The sequence below is a fragment of the Meriones unguiculatus genome, chromosome 4, assembly GCF_030254825.1.
Source record: "Meriones unguiculatus strain TT.TT164.6M chromosome 4, Bangor_MerUng_6.1, whole genome shotgun sequence".
NCBI classification, from domain to species: Eukaryota; Metazoa; Chordata; class Mammalia; order Rodentia; family Muridae; genus Meriones; species Meriones unguiculatus.
The window spans coordinates 109,291,477-109,311,087 of record NC_083352.1 but is presented as its reverse complement, the minus strand read 5'-3'; the positions used below and the strand labels follow the sequence as shown (position 1 = coordinate 109,311,087).

Below are 19,611 nucleotides of genomic sequence, written 5' to 3'. Positions count from 1 at the left end.
TGAAGGTCACTTACTTGGCAGCCGAAGTCTTTCCCATTACTTTCTTCTGAGCGGGTGATCCCTTCATTCCCTTTCACTGACTACAATAACAAACAGACAGTGTCCTTTCAGTGACCACCACACAGAGACAACAGACAGGTGCACACACTTAAAAAAAAAAAGCAAAGACCCTCATCATTCATTCTTGAGGTTTAGGATCAAGAACTAGAAGAAGCAACTGGAATAAAAAGTCACTCATAGAGATGTGGGTGTTTATGTCATCAGAGTCCCATGGACTTCCAGCGTTAGCTTCCCAAAGGGAGCAGCTGAAGTCCCATGCCCTGGGACTAGGTAACTGTGGGATGAATAGATTGTGAGCAAATTGCCAGTGTTGAGGCTGGCTCCTGTGGCCACGGCTGTTGTTGCAGAACGCTATCTTCTGGGCATTACAGCCATGGAGCAGCTGTGACTGCTGCAAGGGAGCCTCAAAATTAGGCCTGTTGACTGTCCCTCATAGAAGCGGGATTCGGGGGAAGGGGGCATTAGACCCTCACCTGAGATTCCAGCCACTCCTTCCTCCCCTCCCCTCCCGGGAGCTAGAACACAGTGTGTGGAAGGTTAACTGGGGTAGAAGGGAGAGGCTCCATCTAGCTAGCTCATCGTCATCCATGCTGAGGTGAGACCTTCCAGTGCTGCAGCTACTTTGGGGTCACCCCAGCTCCTGTAAGTAACCCCTCGCTCACGCTCTGGAAGTTCGCACCGTAAGACCTCGGAGGAGTGGCTACTTTGCTCAGTCACTGGCCCCCAGTATGGGGTGGATGGACGTTCCTGTCTCTCCAGGGAAACACTTGTAATCCCAGCACTTAGGGAAGGAAGGAATGAGGGAGCAGGACCACGGGAGAGCCTAGGCTAAATGAAGTCCTCTTTCAAAAGGGGAAGGAGAAAGTGGTTAAAGATATGAATGAATGAATGAATGAAGTGATAAACAAACATTTTAGCATTCCATTGGTACCACCTGCTTCTAAGTCTTTGTGCTATTTTCAGTCACTGGAGAGTTGAGTTAGTGGGAGGCCCATTCCCCATCCTTTAGCGCCCCCTGGAGCCAGTGGCTTCATCTAGTTGAATCTGCATCCGTGATTCCTACAACCAAGTGAGCTAGGCTAGCATGGCCTCAGGCACAGAGGCATCAGCCTCACCTGATGCAAATTCTTGTTAGAAAGATGCAAATTCTTCACACCTGCTTAGATCCAGATCTGCTGAATCAGAGACGGATAGGGGCCTGGGGCTCAGCCACCTTGTTAAACAGCCCCCCACCCCCACCCAGGAGGGGTTCTGAGCACATCAGTGCTCTAACTGGCCACGACCAGACTCGGGCTCACCCTGGGCTTCCACTGTGCTTGCTGTGATGCCCAGTGCTTGATGCACTCCCATACCCACGTGAGGCGATGATGAACACTCAGGTCTCATCAGCAATACTGACTCAGGTTTAATCTTTGAATGGCTAGTTATTGCTTAGCATGGTCTCCTCCCAGCTGGGCAGGAACTGAGGGAGGCCTAAGCAGTGTGGGGCAAAGAGGAGACTCCCAATTTCACAGTTACCACCTGAGCCGTTCTTTCAGCAGACAGCATGCACTCACAATGCACAGCCAAGAACAGTTAGTCCTAAGCGCATGAGAGGCAGGTTTGGAGCTGTCTCAATGGTTAGAGCACCTTCCAGGACAGCAGCAGGTGTGAGGATAGAGTCCAGACCCCAGGAAGGTGGGTGGGTATTTGTAGTCTCAGGTCACAGCAGGTAGAGGCAGGGTTCCTGAAAATCAGGCTAGCTAGGCTAGTCATATCCGAGAGCTCCTTGTTCAACCAAGAGACCAACACCAGCCTCAGGCACACAGGCACACATGTGCACACACACACACACACACACACACACACACACACACACACACTGTGTCCAGACATACATGCTCATAAGCACCCATGCCAAACATGCATGACAAAGAAAACCTTACAGGTACTCAAGTGCATTGAGGGGTGAGCCTAAGTTGTCTGAGAGATGATGCTCCAGGTGTGAGAGATAAGGGCGAGGCTGACGCTGAGTGGCCGCTGAGTGCAGGCGCGGTGGGAAAAGAGAAAGATGTGCATGATTCACTGCAGCAGAACCTTAAAGAGGGGACTCATTATCTGTCTCACTTTATGAGCAAACAAAATGAAGCTCAGAAGCACCTGTGTGTGTGTGGGGTAGGGGTGAGGTGGGGCGTGGGACTAGCCTGTTAAGAGTCCCATGCTGTGACAGCGGGCGGGCAGCGAGTCCTGGCTCCATACTCTCAGCCACATCTGTATTCTCCCACCCCAAGGAGGGAGGCAGCACTCAATCAACTATCGATGGTTGAACGTTTACTTGAAATTAGATTATTTGAGTTAGATAAACTGAAATTAGATTAAGCAAGCTAACTCGGGCTTGGAGAAGACAGGCTGATGAACCTCACGTCCAGATGTTCCTGGGACTTGTCCACTCACTGGTCTTCTAACATCTGACTTAGTGTTGCTCTCCAAACAGAAGCACCGACTAGGGCCACCGACAGTTTGGACAGAGTGTGGGGATTGCTGCATCTTTCCCTAGCCCTAAAGCCAAATCTCCAGAGCACGCCAAGTACAGGGTACAGCCTTAACATGTGTCTCCTGATTGGTCAGGAATGGAGGCCGGGGTGCCGCCAAGCCCAGTGAACTTGAACTTGCTTTTTCTTCCTTTTTTAAGACAGGATCTGTCACAATGCCCGGGCAGGCCTTGAACTTGCCATCTTTCTGCCTCAGCCTTCCGAGTAACTGGGATTTACCAGCATGCACCACTGGGGCGTTTGGATAAGAATGGCTCCTATAGGCTCATGTATTTGAATGCTTAGTTCCCAAGGATAGAACTGTTGGAGAAGGATGAGGAAGGTTAGGAGGTGTAGACTTGGAGGAAATGTGTCACTGGGGATGGGCTTTGCTAGGCCCAATCAGTCAGTCAGTCTGTCCATCTCTGCCTCTCCCTTCCTGCTGCCCATGGATGTGGATCAGGATCTCAGCTACGTCTCCAGCACCATGCCTGCCTGTGTGCCGCCATGCTTCCGACCGTGATGATTATGGACTACTCTTCTAAAACTGTAAGCAAGCTCTCAATCAAGTGCTTCCTTTTATCCGAGTTGCCTTCATCATGGTGTCTCTTCACAGCAACAGAACACTGAACCCAGACAACCGTGGTTCCTTGCTTCCAGGAGTTTTTCTCAGAAGCCTCAATTGTTGTGGGATTCATGGAGGGCTCTTGGTAAAGACCGGCGTGTCCCCTCTGTGGAATTTAGATCCTTGGGCATGGAGATTGGCTCTTCCTTCCTCTGTGTCCCCTGTGGGTCTCCTCTTCTGTGCTGAAAGGCTCAGTCTTGCCTGAGGAGGTTGAGAAATGGCAACCGACTCCTTTGGATAGTGCTGTTAGCCCTCCTACCATCTGTTAATGTTTTGACACTTTGCGATCTCACTTGGTCCTTGGGTTTAGACTGTGTAGAGAGAGCTCTTATACTCACTCGCACGCCAGCATGGCCTTCAGAACATGGCTTCCGTCCACATCAGTTAGGCCCCCGGGACTGTGTTTGTCTGTGTGGGTGAGTGGGAGGTGTCCTTGTGTAGCTGTTTGCATGTGAATTTGGAGGCCCCAGGTCAACACTGAGTGAAATTCCCTTGAAAGCATTTACCTGTTGTTTTTTGACACACACAGTCTCTCTCTGAACCTGGAACTCACCAATTTAGCTAGGCTGGCTGACCAGGGAACCCCACAGATCTGCCTATTTCTGCTTCCTCCATGCTGGGATTACAAGCATGTGCTACCATGCCTGACCTTTTAAGAATGGGCTCTGGGGGTGAAACTTAGGTTCTCATACTTGGAAATCAAACGGTTTACCAAATGAGATACTCATCTCCTCCTGGGAAAATGTTTAGTTGCAAAGTACAAACACATGTGTAGTGGCTTGAATTTGAATGTTCCCCACAGGCTCTGGCCTTTGAACACTTGGTCCCCAGTTGGTGACATTGTTTGGGGAGGCTCGGGAGGTGTGGCCTTGTTGAAGGAAGTATGTCACCCAGGGGTGGGCTTTGAGAGCTTCTCCCCATTGTTATTCTCCTCTTCTTCCTTTCAGTTCAAGACCATGCCTCTGCCATCATGCACTTCTTTTCTCTCTGCAGTTGTAAGCCCAAATAAACTTCCTTTTATAAGTTACTTTGATCACAGTATTTTACCACAGCAATAGAAAAGTAATCAAAACAACATGCATGAACAAAATCACATGTTTGCTTTTTTTTTTTTTTTTTTTGGCGGGGGGGGGGGGGGACATGGTTTCTCCATGTAGCCCTGGCTGTCCTGGAACTCCCTATGTGTATCAGGCTGCCTTCAAACTCAGAGACCCACCTGCCTCTGCCTCTGCCTCTGCCTCCCAAGTGCTGGGATCAAAGGTGTGCACCAACAATGAAACATTTTTTTAATCCAAAAAAAACACCGAAGAAAACAAAAACAAAAAAACAAAATAAAGCAATGGACATCAGGGCAGAGGCATGGTCCTTCCACGACTTGACAGTAAGAGTCATATTCTGAAAGAGCGCTGCTGAACTTGACTTTCCTTATTTCAGGTTAGTGCTCCACAGCCGGTTCTCCAGCTGAAGACTTGGGCTTGCCTCCTTTCCCGCTGTCTCTTGGATAGTCTTGGAGGAGAACTGGGTGGGGTTGGTAACTCTGCTGTGCTGGCAGTGTGAGAGCAGACCTCCTGGCTCTCAGGAACACCGCTGCCAATTCCATCCTTCTTAAGGAAAAATGAGACCGAGTCCCCCAAGTCTGCGGATGGTTTTTCTCCATTCATTTTGAGGACAAGAAGCTGTATATACGCCAAGCTATCTGGCTGGGGCTTCAGACAAAGATATCATTAAGTTCATCTGAGACCACTTCTGGAACAATCCCTATCATGGGTAACAGTCCCTCCCCCTGCCCTCTCTCACCCAACTTTTTTCTTCCTAACTTCCCAGAACCCTCTCTCAGTAACAACTCAGATAATCCAGGTCTGGCTTTACCATCCAAACAACTGTAACCACCGAGGATTATTTTTACCAGCTGTCAAAAATAGCAGTTACTGTTTGAGGATACTAAAATTCTTTTGGAGACAATTTAGTGCTGTGTAGAAAAGTTTAGAGGCTTGGAAGTGATTTCTGAGCTGTCCCTACTCTCTGCTGAGTACCTCGTTTCATGAGTGGTTTTATTCATGAGACTAAAGGTGAAGTATCTCAGCCTGCAGTTTGGAGACAAGAGTCTGGCTGTGGCATCTGGGCCTTGCATATTAATGATGCCAGTTTTGATTGCTTGCATGGTGCTCTGCATTTTGATAAGTTGATGCTCTATGGAGTATTAGGAGCTGCCTTCAACATGGGCCACTCAGACGGCCGACATTTGAGCAGGAACATTTGGTGGTCAGTTCACATTTTGTTTGGAAAGGAATGCAAATGGATTTTGACCCTTCAGCCAAAGCTGACAGTTAAAAGAAGTAGGATGGGTGTGGTGGCACAAGCCTTTACTTCCAGCGCTGGGGAGATGGGTACCATGGGTGATTTAGTCAGGGCGCTTTAGAGTCGTAGGACTGATAGAATGAATGTCTATCTATCTATCTATCTATCTATCTATCTATCTATCTATGTGTCTGGGATTTACTGGAATAACTTACAGTATGTGATTCAGCTAATCCAAAGATGGCTGGCTGTGAAGGGAAAATCCAAGAATCCAGTAGTTGCTTACTCCACAAGATTAGTTGTCTCAGTTCTCTTCTGTATGTGCTGGAATCCCAGAGAGATAGGCTCCAATGCCAGTGAAGGAGTGGACGTGCTAGCAGGGCGAGGGCAAGCAGGCAAAGAGCAAAAGCTTCCTTCTTCCACGTCCTTATATAGGCTTCCAGCAGAAGGTGTGGCTCAGACTAAAGGCGTGTCTTCCTGCCTCAATGTCTGGATCAAAGCCATGTATCTTCCTACCTCAAAGGTCTGGACCAGAAGTGGATTCACCCAGGCAACAAGGCTAGCCTGATCTACATGGTGAGTTCTAGGACAGCCAGGTCTACATGGAGATATCATGTCTCAAAAAACAAACAAACAAACCAAAAAACAAACATCACCTCAAGCAAGTAGGGTGATCTATCTATCTATCTATCATCTATCTATCTATCTATCTATCTATCTATCTATCTATCTATCTATCTATCTAGAGTCAGGGCTTCATGTAGCCCAGGGTGGCCTTAAATTTAATATGTACCCAAGGACGACCTTGAACGTCTGATCCTTCTACCTCCCTGTTCTGACGCTGGATTACAGTGAGCCACCACTCTCAGCTTGGAGGTAAGATTTTAGTAGTGAGAGTGTTAGCAATAATGTTTCCTAACTCAACCTCATTAACTCAAATCCAAGGAAACAAATCTACAAGACATTTCCAGGTCCACAGAGGTGATACATCTCAGTTTTCCGTTTTGCCAGGATGTCCATTTGAAACAGAATTGGGTTAGTCATATACATGATCTTCCTGAAGTAACTTTCATCATAAGAACAAACATATTCAAGAACTCCATACCCAAGCTTAACATAAGCCATGGACTAATTTTCCTCTTTTGCCCTGTAATTTGAAGTAAGCCCAGTAGCCCAATGTATAAAGACAGTGTCGCACGGAAACCACTGGCGAGAGAACCTCCAAGATGGAGCGCAGCTGCATTGTACTCCACAGACACCAACAGCTGCACAGGAAGCAGCAGGAGGGCCCATGTCAAAGGGCAGCTTTAGAAACAACAGAAATGGGATAAAACACAAGACTTCAAACTCAGAGTTTGCTCTAGGGTTTGGGAGTATTGCTCAGACCCTCTTTAGTCTCTGAGTCCTGGTGCTCACTTGGAATAGTAGTGTTTATTACAGCTGGGCCTCATGTGACTTAAAAAAAAAAACAAACTACTTTGCTTTAATTAATTAGTATGTCAATCTATCTGTCTGTCTGTCTGTCTCTGTGTCCCTGGGTTTGGAATTACAGGCAGTTGTGATGCTAGGAGCCAACCTGAGTCTTAACTGCTCCTAACCACTGAGCCATCTCTTCCTCACCCCCTTATTAATATTTTGATAACCTGAAGGGAAATTTGAGGTTCTGAATTTTGGCCCAAAGACTTCTTTGTTTTGTTACACAAGTCTCATTTCAAACCACCTTCCTTTCCCCTGCAGATCCTATTTTTTGAAGGTTTATTAGCCTATTCGATTGAATGTGATTAACGGAAAACCAGGCTCCTTGGCTGTCTCCTTCTCTGGGACTTTAGCTGGCTCACCATTAAACCTCCTAGTCTTTCCCTCAGCCGGATTTTCTTATAAAACCAGTCATCTGGAGAAAGACCCTGAAGGAGGGTGAAATAGGATAGCATAGGTAAAACTGGTGCAGAGGGAGAGTGGGCTTTCCAGAGGCAGGGTGTCATTATGCTGACAGATTAGAAATGTGAAATCTACATATTTCTATCTCCCACATTTCTGGTTTTGAATCTGCCTACCTGGTGATTAGGTACATGAACACAGCCCTCTGCCTACTCACGCTATAAAAAGACAGGAGCATTTCAAACAGTCAGTTTCTTGACATGCAGCTGATTAGCATGTGTAAAAATCCGTTTCTCTTTACTGCCCGCCTGATGTTACACATTCCCTGCAATTATTTGGAGTTCTTGTAGGAGCCTGTGGAACTTTGGTGCTTTAGTCTGTGTGGAATGCAATGTTAGGATTTATATTATTCTATTTTCTTTCATCTGACATATAGTTATACCAGAAATTAAGATCTTCCAATATATAAGAGGTTGATTTCTGGAAAGAAAATTACTTCTCAAGAAATGAACCAGGCGAAAGGGGCACAGAGGTTTATATCTGTAATCCCAGCACTTGGCAGTGTTGAGACAGGAGGATTGCTATGAGTTTGAGGGCAGATTGGGTCACTTGGTGAATTTCAACCATAATAGTGAAAGCTTCTCTCAAAACACCAAAACAAACAAACAAACAGCAACCAACCAACCAAAATTGACAAAAGGAAAGTAATGAAATGAATACAGCAGTGCATTTGTTTGAAAAAAAAAAAAAAGTATTCAGCAAAGAGTTTGCTATAAAACACTAAAATGCATCATCAGAAAGGAAAAGAAGAGAGACAGAGGCCGGACAAGCAACTCTCAGGCTAGCGAAACTGTATACAAACGAGAGTTTTCTATTAAGTAAATTGTTCTAATAATTTTCTATTCATGTAAAAATAAGCTTGAAGCATTTGGTTATGGCTTTAACAAGTTGCCCTAACCCTTGGCTCTGGGTTACATGCTATGTCTACTTTCAGTGCCTAAGGGCAGGCTCCTTGCATGGATGTCTGTAGAAATACAAAGATTTTAACTCGATGTTGAGACTACAAATATAATACAAAAAAGGAAGTTTCCTGAAAGTAATCCAGCTTCCAGGGATCTCCCCACTGGGGACATTAATACACAGACAGAAAAGTGGCTGTAAAGGCTGAGGCGTGGCCCAGCAGGGAAAGGTGCCTGCCCAAGGTTGACAACCTGAGTCTCATTCTGAGGACTCAGGTTGTCCTGTGAAGGAAGCCGAGAACCCACTCCTGGAAGTTGCCCTCTCACCTCTAGACATATGCATCCTCCCCAGCACACAAAATAAATACATGTAAACATATTTTTTTAAGTGTGTGTATGTCCTTCATGCAGGCGAGACTGCGTGTGAGATGTTGGGGCCTGTACAGTAAGTGTGAGCAGAGTTGAAAATGAGGATTTTTTTCCCCCTCAAGGGAATGGTTATTTAATTACTGCTTTCTCCCTCGTGCCGGGCCTGTCCAGGCAGCCGGTGATTCTCTGTCGAACAGTGAACGAATAAAATGGAAAAGGTGAGCAGTAAGAACCGACAGAATAATCTGAGGGTGATAAATCCACTCACTGGAAGTTAAGGAAACTGTTGAAGCAGTGAGGTGGAACCGTCTCAGGGCTATGGACCCCAGACCTACAGGGACAGGGACGTGACCTGAATGGGCTGGAGTGACAGTGGGGATGCCTTTAGGGGCAGAAAACCTTGTCTCATGCATCAGAGTGCATCGCAATGCTGATAGCATGCTTTAAGGAAAACAAAACAGAAAGACAATTAGGATGCTGGGAGTTTGGGGGATGGTGGTGGTGTGAATCTAATAATCACCGAAACTTTGGTCTGGGTTGAAACAAAAAGAATGGCTCAAGTTTGCAGGCGAGAAGAGCAGTGAGCGCAGTGGTCAGTACGAGTCACCTGGGGAGAGTGAGTCCTTGCCTTTCCATGCTGGGATGGCCAGCTCCAAAGGCCTCCTCGGCCTGTAGCTTTGATCAAACATTTGGATGACCTGGTTCTCACTGTGGGGAACGGTCCGACAGACAGCGCAGAGGAATAAAGTCGCACTGTCAAGAGCCTCCCCCAGCTCAAGGCTTTGCTGGAGATGGACTCTGGGGTGTGTTTGTGCTTATGTTTAGAGCGTCTTGTCTTTTTCTCCCCTTTTCAGTGAAGCTAGCCGCATCGGTGATTTGAAAGAGGCACTAGTTCTATTTGTGGATTCTTCCCGTGTTTCTCCACTTTCTTCAGAAACAAGAAAGCTGGCTTGGCTGCCTTTCGTATGGTGAAGAATTCAGCAATTCCGTTCGTCATTTAGATGAGCTGCCAGAAATTGGCCAAATATGTTTACTGGTGTCATGTAAAAGTGAGTGTGAAAGTCTCAGTTTTTTTTTTTTTTCAAAAAATTGTTATTTATTTGTGTGTGTGTGTGTGTGTGTGTTGGCAGGCCCTCATGTATGGTGACACACGTATGGAAGCCAGAAAACAACTTTTGGGAGTCATTTCCTGCTATTCTCTATAGTGTCTCTCTTGTCTCTGCTGCCAGCTGGGACCACCAGGCCAAGTGGTCTGTGAGCTCTTAACAAATTCCGTCTCCATTTCCCTCTGCTCCATAGTAGGGCAGCGGTGACAGATGTGTGCTGCGGCAGCAGCATTTCACATACGTTCTGGGGCTGGAACCCAGTTCACCGGCCTTGTGCAGTTTTAGTGTGTGAGCATGTGTGTGCGTGCATGCGTGCATGCAAGGGTGCAGAGGTGCACCTATGGAGGTCAGAGGATGACTTGCCAAGGTCGTTTCTCTCCTGCCGCCACATGAGTTTGGGAGGTCAGACTCAGGCTGTCAAGCTTGATAGCAGGTGCCTTTGCCTGCCGAGCCATCTCACTGGCCTCAGACTCTCACCTTCAGAGAGAGGTGGGGGCCAGCCTCGGCCTGCCCACTGCTTCTTCAGCCTCCACGTCAGGAGCCGACAAGAACAGAACAGGGCCCCGCTGACCCCATCTCATAAGCCTGGCTCCCCACCTGCAAGGCTTTGGCTGGCTTTTATCTATCTGCATGCTCGTTGACGGGCGGAACTTACGAAACTGCAGAGTGTCTTTCTAAAAGGATTAGACTCACGAGTATGAAAATAGAGGCGCCTCATGGTGGAAGCCTTGCTCTTCATTAAAAGAGAATTAACCCAATGGCTGTTCGTGGGGCTTTGCTGCCCTTGGCTCTTCTTCGCTGGGCTTTGCTGCCCTCACCAGGCTGACTTCAGTTTTCTTCTGCTGTTTAAGTTCCCGGATTTTGAGAGTCACAGGGACCCAAAAGTGTCTGCCCACATTCTTCCCGTGCCGCACAGACTGAGAGCTCGGCGAATTTACCGACCAAGCTCTGCAGCCAGCCATACATGCCCTCCGTAAGAAGATGAGGTGACTGTGGCTGCCTCTGAACAGCCTAGGCCCTTCACATCTCACACGTCAACCTTCAGAACTTCTGTGCTTCCGTCTGCAGCTTTGGCCTTTCTGTTTTGCAGCCTGAGTCCCACTGGGTGGCACAGTGTGGCAATGAGCTTGGAATCCCCCCCAGTCTGTTGGGTGCTAGGATTACACGTGTAAATAAAATCACTACGCCTGGCTCTAGGTTATACAGGTTAGGATTTAATCCAGAAAGTGCCTGAGGTTGTTTTTAAGGGCCTGCTTTAATTTATATATTCTTTACGATTTCTCTTATTTTCAAAATGTGTATGTGTGTGTGTGTTTGTTTGTTTGTGCACCAAATGTGTGCAGTATCCTAAGAGGCTACAAGAGGGCAGTGGTCTGTTGGAACTGGAGTTACAGATGGTTGTGATGCCCACTTGATGTGGGCACTGGGAACAGAACCTGGTCCTCTGCAAGAGAAGCATGTGCTCTTAACCACAGAGCCATCTCCCCAGCCCCACCTTTGTGGATTCTTATGTTCTTTATGTAAACAGTTCACTTGAATAAAAGGAAAGCTCACTTCATTATCACAACGAGAGAGAAAGCGTTAACAGTTACCGACAACTGAAGCAAAAGTCAAACGTACGGTACAAAGCCAGTAACGAAATTGACGTCTGGGTGGATACCGTTGTCAAAATTGATAACTAAAATGCTCCTAATTTACTAAAAAAGGGGATTGTCAGAGTTAAAGAATATTGGCCAGAAGCAGGCCTTATGCTGGAATGAGCGGGTGAGGGAATTTCTCACTGAGCCCATCCGTAGTCCTCACGCCTCTCCACAGTCACACCTCACACGTGGGTGGGGCCGCCCCTCCTCTCAGAAGATGGGCAGGCACGGCTGCTCTGTGCTAATGGATGGGAAGTGGCTTACCATTTGTCTGAGAAACACCATCAGAGGGGTCCGCCGGGGTTTGCTTTCTTCTTTGACGTTGACGTCTGTGGGTTCAGGCTGGGCCTCCTCCTCATTGAGATCCACAGTCCGTAAGGTGGATTCTACCTCCTCAGACCTCACAGTCTCTACTGGCGACTCACACACCACCTGGATCATTTTGCCAGGTAATGAGAAAGTACAACAAAACAACCCCCCTCACATCCAACTTTTACCCCCAAAGCATGTTTTATGAAGGACTCTGGGTTGTTCTGTCGGCAGAGTAGCTGTGGCTAGTTTCTACGCAGGCAAATCTTCAAGAGGTAACATTCAGGATGTAAATAATGAGCTTACAGACATATGATTGCTGATAATCAGATGGACAGATGGACAGACGGACAGACAGATAGGCAGGCAGGCAGGAGTGAAGTTGGCAAATTCCTTTCCCATTGAAGGGTCGAGGCATAGACAGGAGTCTCCTCTAACCTTCCTTTCTACTAAGCTTCTCTTCAGTCCGCCCCCAGAGCAGACTGTGTAGAGATCCGGCCTGTGTGGAGATCCTTTGGCGGTTTGAATGAGAGCGGCCCCCAGAGGCTCGCGTGTTTGAATGCTTGACTGCTAGACGGTGGAAATATTGGGGAAGGATTACAGTGGGCTTTGAGGCACCCCAATCCGGGTAGCGCTCTCTCACCTCTCTCTTACTCTCTCTCTGATTCTTGCTTGTGGATCAGCTGTGAGCTCTTGGCTACTGTCCCACCACCATGCTTGCCTGCCTGCTGCCATGTTTCCTGCCACGATAGTCATGGGCTAACCCACTGCATCTCTAAGCAAGCTCCCAATTAAATGCTTTTTTTTTTTTTTTTTTTTTAAATAAGTCGCCTTGGTCATGGTGTTTTGTCACAGCAATAGAACAGTGACTAAGAAAGATCATGAATAATCAGGCAACACATGCCAAATTCTTAGGCGTGTAACCGGTACCATAAACACTCAGCTAATGATAACGGTTCCTCCTGGTGTGAACATCAAGCCTGTTTACCCCATGACCATGAATGACCTGGAGCACCCAATGACTTATGGGTCCATTTAGAGATGGTTATATTAGTAGCCGCCCCTTTCCATGCCTGCTGTTGTACAAGGTACCTCGCACGCACGACCCCGAGTCATAGTTACAAAGGTAACGTTATCTCTGTTGTACAAATGAGGACTTGGACACTTGTCGTTGGATGACTTGGCTACAATCAGAGGTCAGTAGCCATTTTGAGGAGAATGGGTTTCCTGCTGGCAAGTGAAACAGAACACCTGACAGCTAGATGTTTTTACATCCATTTGAGGCTCTGCCGTCCTCTAAGAACTTGGACCCTCTCCATCCTTTGTCTCTGCTGTCCTTGGTCTTCTGGGACTTCGTCCTTACTTTCACTACCTCATGGCCATAAAAGAGCTGTTTCCGTACCAAGGGTGGAAGGGTGGGAGATGGTTCTTGAGTAGGTGAGAACAGCCTTTGTCCTCCTAACCCTGGATCCGAGATGGTTCTGTCTTTGAAGCATTTTGATCCTTTGTGTACAAGGGCCTAGAGGGAAAATCACTCCTAATGAGACGATTTGTACTACTGGTAGGAGCTGGTTCGTAACATCAGAATGTGCGTGGTGTACCTTAAACCGTGAGCCACCAGTGCTTCAGGAGCCCCAGCAGGGCTCACTCTTGCTTGCACTGTCTTCTCTCTGCTCCCTTGCTCTGATATTAGCAGAAAAAAGTTACACGGAGTAGCTGGGGCCAATAGACACTGGCCTAGCAAAATAAAGAACTAAACAGAGAGGCTGTTGCTGAGCTTGGCCGGGGATGAGGGTCCTCTGGCAGAGTGCTTGCCTAGCATGGAAAAAGCCCTGGGTTTGATCCTCGGCACCATATACACTAGATGTGACAGCACAAGACTGCAATCCCAGCACTCAGGAGGCAGGGGCAGGAGGATCCGAGTTCAAAGTCATCCGTGGTGACATGGTTTGAGGCTGGCCTGGGGTGATTGCGTCCTTGTCTTTTATGAAGGAGGCTATAAAGTGGACATACACTGAGCTTTAGGATTCATCTGTTACCATGGCATAACCTGACAAAAGCTGAGTCTCCCTCCTCTAGACAAGGCTTTGAAGCTGTAGCCACAGCCAGGCCAGGCTGGGGCAGGGAGGGCGGGGGGAGCCCAGATCAAGCCATGTAGGGTACCAACGGCAGCCAATAATGCTGTTTTCTTTTTCATCTAGGGTTTTGTTTTTGTTTTCTTTTTCAGATGCAGCTGACAGATCCCTTACTAAGAAGTATCGGTTGCTCTGATTTTATGTTAGCATAAAGGAAAGATTAGTTATAATAAAGTCTCATTAGTTATAATAATTCAACCAACCAAGGCCAAAACCTGAGCTATTCCATAACTGCTATAGCCAAGATAGGTTTTATTTATTCCTCAGTATTAGAAATGTTTATTTATTTGTATGTGTTTGTGAGGGGGCATGAACATGATAGACAACTGTGAGGAGTTGGTTCTCATCTTCTACCATATGTGTCTCGGGGATCAAACTCACACTTGTCAGGCTTAGCAGCAAATGCCTTGACCTGCTGAGCCATCTTGCTGGCCCAGATTTTATTTCTTATAGGATTAGAATCAAAGATTAGAAGAGGCTCTAGACGCTCACGGTCTCAAAGGCCTTGGTCTTTCTTTTCATGAAAATGTGACCTTGATATCACTTCCACCTTCAGCTCAGGGCATCACGGTGGGCTGTGCGTGCGCTGGCTTTTGAAAACGTGTTAAACAAAACAAAGACAGTTCAACCACGTTACTCCAGATGTCAGCAGTCACAAGGCTCTCGGAGCAAGGTCAACGGCCTCTAACTCTCCTAAAGTGAGGGGGTGCGGCTGTTGCTGCAATGAATGCCGTTGCTTCTCCAGGGAGGAAGAAATGAAGTGAATTTCTGTTTTACATACTCCTCCACTCCACCCAAATGCCTAGCTGGCTGAAAAAAAAAAACATAATTTCTCTGGGAACTAGCAAACCTACGGTAGGACCAGCACTCACTATGCTATCTGCCACTCACCAGCAACTGCTGCCCGGGACAGCCAGCCTTCCCTGCAAAAGGTGTTTCCTGCCTGGGTCCACCTGGAAAAGCATCCAGAGACGATGCACAAAGAGATATGGGGTCATAACTCTTTAGTCTCGTTTTCTCCAAGTGATGGGCAGCTAGATGGTAAATGTGGAGCCTTAACATTAGAATTGTAGGGCTGGAGAGATGGCTCAGAGGTTATGAGCACTGGCTGCCCTTCGGGAGGTCATGAGTTCAATTCCCAGCAACCACATGCTAGCTCACAACCATCTAGAGTGGGATCTGGTGCCCTCTTCTGGCACGCACGTGTACGTGCAGATGGCTCAACTTTGTACACATAATAAATCTTTAAAAAAATTAGAATTGTAAAGTGTAGGACTAAGCAAGGAAAAAAAGCAATGTCTAAAACATTTCTTCATTTCACAAAAGATGTCTTGCTTTTCTTCACATCCCTGATAACTCTGTGTTATCTTTTGATATTAGGAACATATCTATTAATTCAGTCATATTCCCGTGTTAAGTGTATGGTACAAAGTGAAACGCACTTGAGTGTTTCAGATCAACTCCAGATTTTAGCTCCTGAGCTACAGGGCTCCTAGGATGAATAAATACATTGATTTTTCTCCAAAATCTTAGAGAACTCAGAATCTCCAAGCTCACTGATGATTTCCAGGTTAGTAGGTAAGAAGATTCTGGGTTCCTAGAAAATATCCAGTAAATTCACAAGAACTTTCTGGAACCATGAGAGGCTTGAGCTTTGCCAAGCTATTAATTTTGGCTCCATAAATAAAAGAAGAAAGGAAAGAAAGAAATAAAGGGAGGAAAGAAACAAAAATAAGGGAGGAAAGGAACAAAAATAACAAAACTAACAGACTGTCAATATTTTTCTCCTACTAAGAGTCATAACATAGGTAAGGAGAACAATGAGAACTGGAGAAGGGAATAGAAAGACAGAGGAGGGAGGAGTATGGGAGTAGCACACTTAAAGTATATCACATACTTGTACGAAAATGTCCTTAGTAACTTAATACCATGTGAATTGATTATATATGTTCCAATGAAAATAAAAATTATATGAAAGGGATCATACATAGCCACGCCAATGTTCACCTCCTATTATGACTAACATTTCAGGGAAAATATTTGGATTTCCAACATCCACTTGGCTCCAGTAACTAAAGAAAAATGAAGGCAAGCACGCTGTTCATGGTAAGTGAACAAGAGACTCCATAAGAATTAGCTCATTTTACTTTGGCAAAGTGATCATGTCCTATAGCCATCTTAAGAAGCTGTGAATTCACTTATCCCCATATAAAAATGCCCAGTGTCTGCACTGCTTTCAACATTGAGAGCTGCTGTCTTGGCCCTGAAGCTACCAAGGCTCCATTTATTAATTTCTCAGGATGACATTTTCAAAAGATACATTTTTGAGTATGTATATGTGTGTGTGTGTGTGTGTGTGTGTGTGTGTGTGAGAGAGAGAGAGAGAGAGAGAGAGAGAGAGAGCTCATGTACACCATCTCTTTGGACATGAATGTACTATTTAAAAATTTTGACTTTCTCTAGAACATTAAAGGCCAGAAATACCAGGATATCAGCCTCCTGTCAAGTGCAGACTCCTGGGGTCAGCTTTCCAGTAGAGGCAAAATCTGGATTGTTGCTGTAACACATTCTTATGCCTGATACATATGAATGGACCCAAGCACTACCCCAAGTTAGTGAGAATCTGGGTAACCATGGAAACAAAGGTGAAGGGGCAATCAAAGCAGGGTAAAGCAGAAGATGCAACCCCATCCCGTAAGGATGTACAAAGCCATTACTAATGTGCAGTAGACTCGTTCAGCCCCTAAAGGATGACAAGCTAGAAAAAGAAATTCTCTAATTTTGCATTTAACTTTGCATAGATTCATTGGGATTGAAAAAGAATTGCATCCCGTGTTGGTCCCCTCTAGGTACCTGGTCGTGAAAAGGGATGAAAGAGTCTACAGTAGATGTATAATGCAGGATGTGCAAAACAAGGGATTCCCCCAGCTGAACACCCAATGGCCCTGCACACCATGATGACAGTGGAATGATTGAAGATAGCACTGAGTCACTTACATTCTCCTCTGCACCTGTGGAAAGTGAATCCTCCTTAACCGACTAGAGGAAGATAAAAACAAAAGCAAAAGTCAAGATGTTACGACCATAAGTCATGTGAAAGCAAAGGGTTATCTGGTCTACCAGTCCAGTAGGGTGGTTTTCAGATATTGAACTGTTAATGTTGACCTCTCAAAGGAGGCTTCCACAAAGGCAAATGGTACAGCAAGATAATCCTACTTGTATATTTCAAAATGCAACAAAAGAACAAACACAGTGTCACAGATAGAGTATGCATGGACCAGGAATGTCACAGAAAACATGAGTCACAGAGTTGTGGCTGTGGGAAAAAACAAACAAACAAACAAACAAACAAACATCTGCTTTACATTTTCTAATAACCAATAAAAACTAACAATAATAATAACTATACAGTAATATATATTGTAATAGTTATTATTATTTCTCAATATCATACATTTCAGGCTAGCTTTGAACTCACTCTATAGTCAAAAGATGACTTTCAACTTCTGATCCTCCTGCCTCCACTTTCCCAGACTGTGATTCCAGGTATGCACTATGTCATGTTCTATACTCACTATATGTATTGCTCGAGAGAAAATCCAGGGCTTCCTGCACGCTGGGCAAACATTCTACCAACTGAGCTACATCCCTAGCTGAAGAGAAAAATATAGTCCCTCAACACTGTGCAAAACGGATAAACTGCTGTTAGGTAAAACAGATAAACTTCTTGTGGACATTTTCTAAGAGGACCAGAGAAATGAGCCCCAGGTTGTCTTTGAGCAAGAATGCATCCCCATCTCACAAGGGGATCCTCAATCTTATCTGACCATAGTCCTTGGTCAGCACTGAGGGCTGCTCCCTACACTAGCCAACTCACGTGCTCAAGTTCAGCCTAACTGGAATAGTCCATGAAAGACTAGGGTCTGGGGTTCCACACACTCTAATTCAGACACTCCAGGTGACTGGAGTCACCTGGCATCTAGAGTCCTGCCCCAGACAGGAAAGGAGGCATCCTGCTTCTTCCAAAGGCCAATGCAACCCTCTGTTAGTTGGCTATGACTCTGGAGGTCCTCTTGATATTATCTTTTCTTCAGTGTTCTTAAGATTTGGTGTGTGGGGTGTTGATAGCTGTAGACTGGTTTGAGAATTTCCCAGAAACTAAACACATTGCAAATGACACCACAATGCTCCCAGACCTTCTGTGTCTTTTTCTTGGATTCTAGGTTAAAACCACTTAGAGATGTGTTCTAAGTTCTGCTTAGTAACAGGGAGGGGAAGAAGAGAAGGCAACTCTCAGCCACCCACCATACCTTACCTCCCTTGATGTATCTCAAACAACACGTGTATGACCATTGTTTATAGTGTAAGAAACTCACAGGTAGGCCAGGTCATTTGCTAAATAAACAGCTAGAGAGTGGAGGACACTATTCTGAAGGCCAAGTTCCCATTTGTTGCTTGTGAACTTGTCTTCCTCGTTAGGATTATCGGCTTGAACTGTTTGTTTCTATTAGTCTTGTTTCCGTATCAATGACATCTTGAAGACAGAAGAACCCAACATTTCTGGAAAGCTTCTGTTGATGAGGAAATAATGCTACAGTCAGAAGCTATTTACAAGGAATGCTGCCTTCTTGGCATATGAACTGGTTGGTGTTTGCCAAGTTGACACAAACCTAGACAGATCTGGAAAGAGGGGATTTTAACTGAGAAAAATGCCTCCTGATCTTGGCAGGCAGGCATTGTCTCTGGGGTATTGTCTTGATTAGTGATCAATGTGGGCGAGCACAGCCCACTGTGGGTGGTGCCACCTAGGTGGTCCTGGGTTCTATAAGAAAGCAGGCTGAGCAGACCATAGTGAGCAAGTCAGTAAGCAGCACTCATACATGGCTACATCAGCTCCTGCCTCCAAGTTCCTGCCTTGAGTTCCAGCCCTGACTTCTCTACATGAGTGTGACCTGAAATAAACTCTTTCCTCCCCAAGCTGCATTTGGTTATAATGTTTTATCATAGCAATAGAAAAGGAACCGAGAGGGAGCTAGAGAGATGGCTCAGAAGTTAAGAGCACTGAATTGTCCAGAGTTCAATTCCCAGCAACCACATGGTGGCTCACAACCATCTACAATGAGATCTGGTACCCTCTTCTGGTGTGCAGACCTACATACAGGCAGAATACTGTATAAATAATAAATAATTCTAAAAAAGAAAACAAACAAACAAAAACAAAAAAGGAAAAGTAGCCAAGATAGAGCCAACCCCTCACTCTCTCTAGGCCAGTGGGGAGCAATTTAATATTACACACAGGGAAAGACTTGAAGGATACTTTTAAAAGCCAGACTTTCTTAAGCCCAAGAATGACAGCTTCAGGAGTCCATACACTGTTTACCCTGAGTTGAGGAGAAAATCCCTCTAAAAGGAGAGTGCACAGGGTTTCAAGTCTCTCTCTTCAAGCCCCAGCTCTCTGCAGTGAGGCCAGCCTGTATCTTGGATGTTCCTGTCTGTTCACAGCTTGACAGTTTCACTGTGCTCTAGAAGACACTGTCAGCTTGGTGCAGGTGACACAGATAGGCAGAGTTCATGGTGAACACTGATGTTCCCTTGATCTTCACTGTGGCTTTAGATTTCTGGGCCCTTCTGCCTGTTTGGGGATGTGCAACGTAGTTCAGTTGGTAGTATGCTTGCTTAAGCATGCACAAAGTCTTGGGTTCCATATCCAGCACCATATGAA

At 45.9% G+C, this 19,611-nt stretch overlaps 1 protein-coding gene across 5 annotated transcripts in view; it reads right to left on the bottom strand.

The window, feature by feature from the left end:
- The window catches only part of Bcas1 (brain enriched myelin associated protein 1), a 73,598-nt gene that overhangs the window by 6,700 nt on the left and 47,287 nt on the right, over positions 1–19,611 (bottom strand). For 2 of the 5 annotated variants that reach the window (XM_021631252.2, XM_060382774.1), the window contains 3 exons: positions 16,887–16,928; positions 11,710–11,877; positions 15–80 (listed from right to left, as the gene is read on the bottom strand). The exons of 1 other annotated variant lie outside the window; for it this stretch is intronic. In XM_021631252.2, the coding sequence (XP_021486927.2) occupies positions 15–80; positions 11,710–11,877; positions 16,887–16,928 (276 nt within the window). The remainder of the gene's footprint in view (positions 1–14; positions 81–11,709; positions 11,878–16,886; positions 16,929–19,611) is intronic. 2 more of the 5 variants (XM_060382775.1, XM_060382776.1) reach the window with 2 other exon arrangements.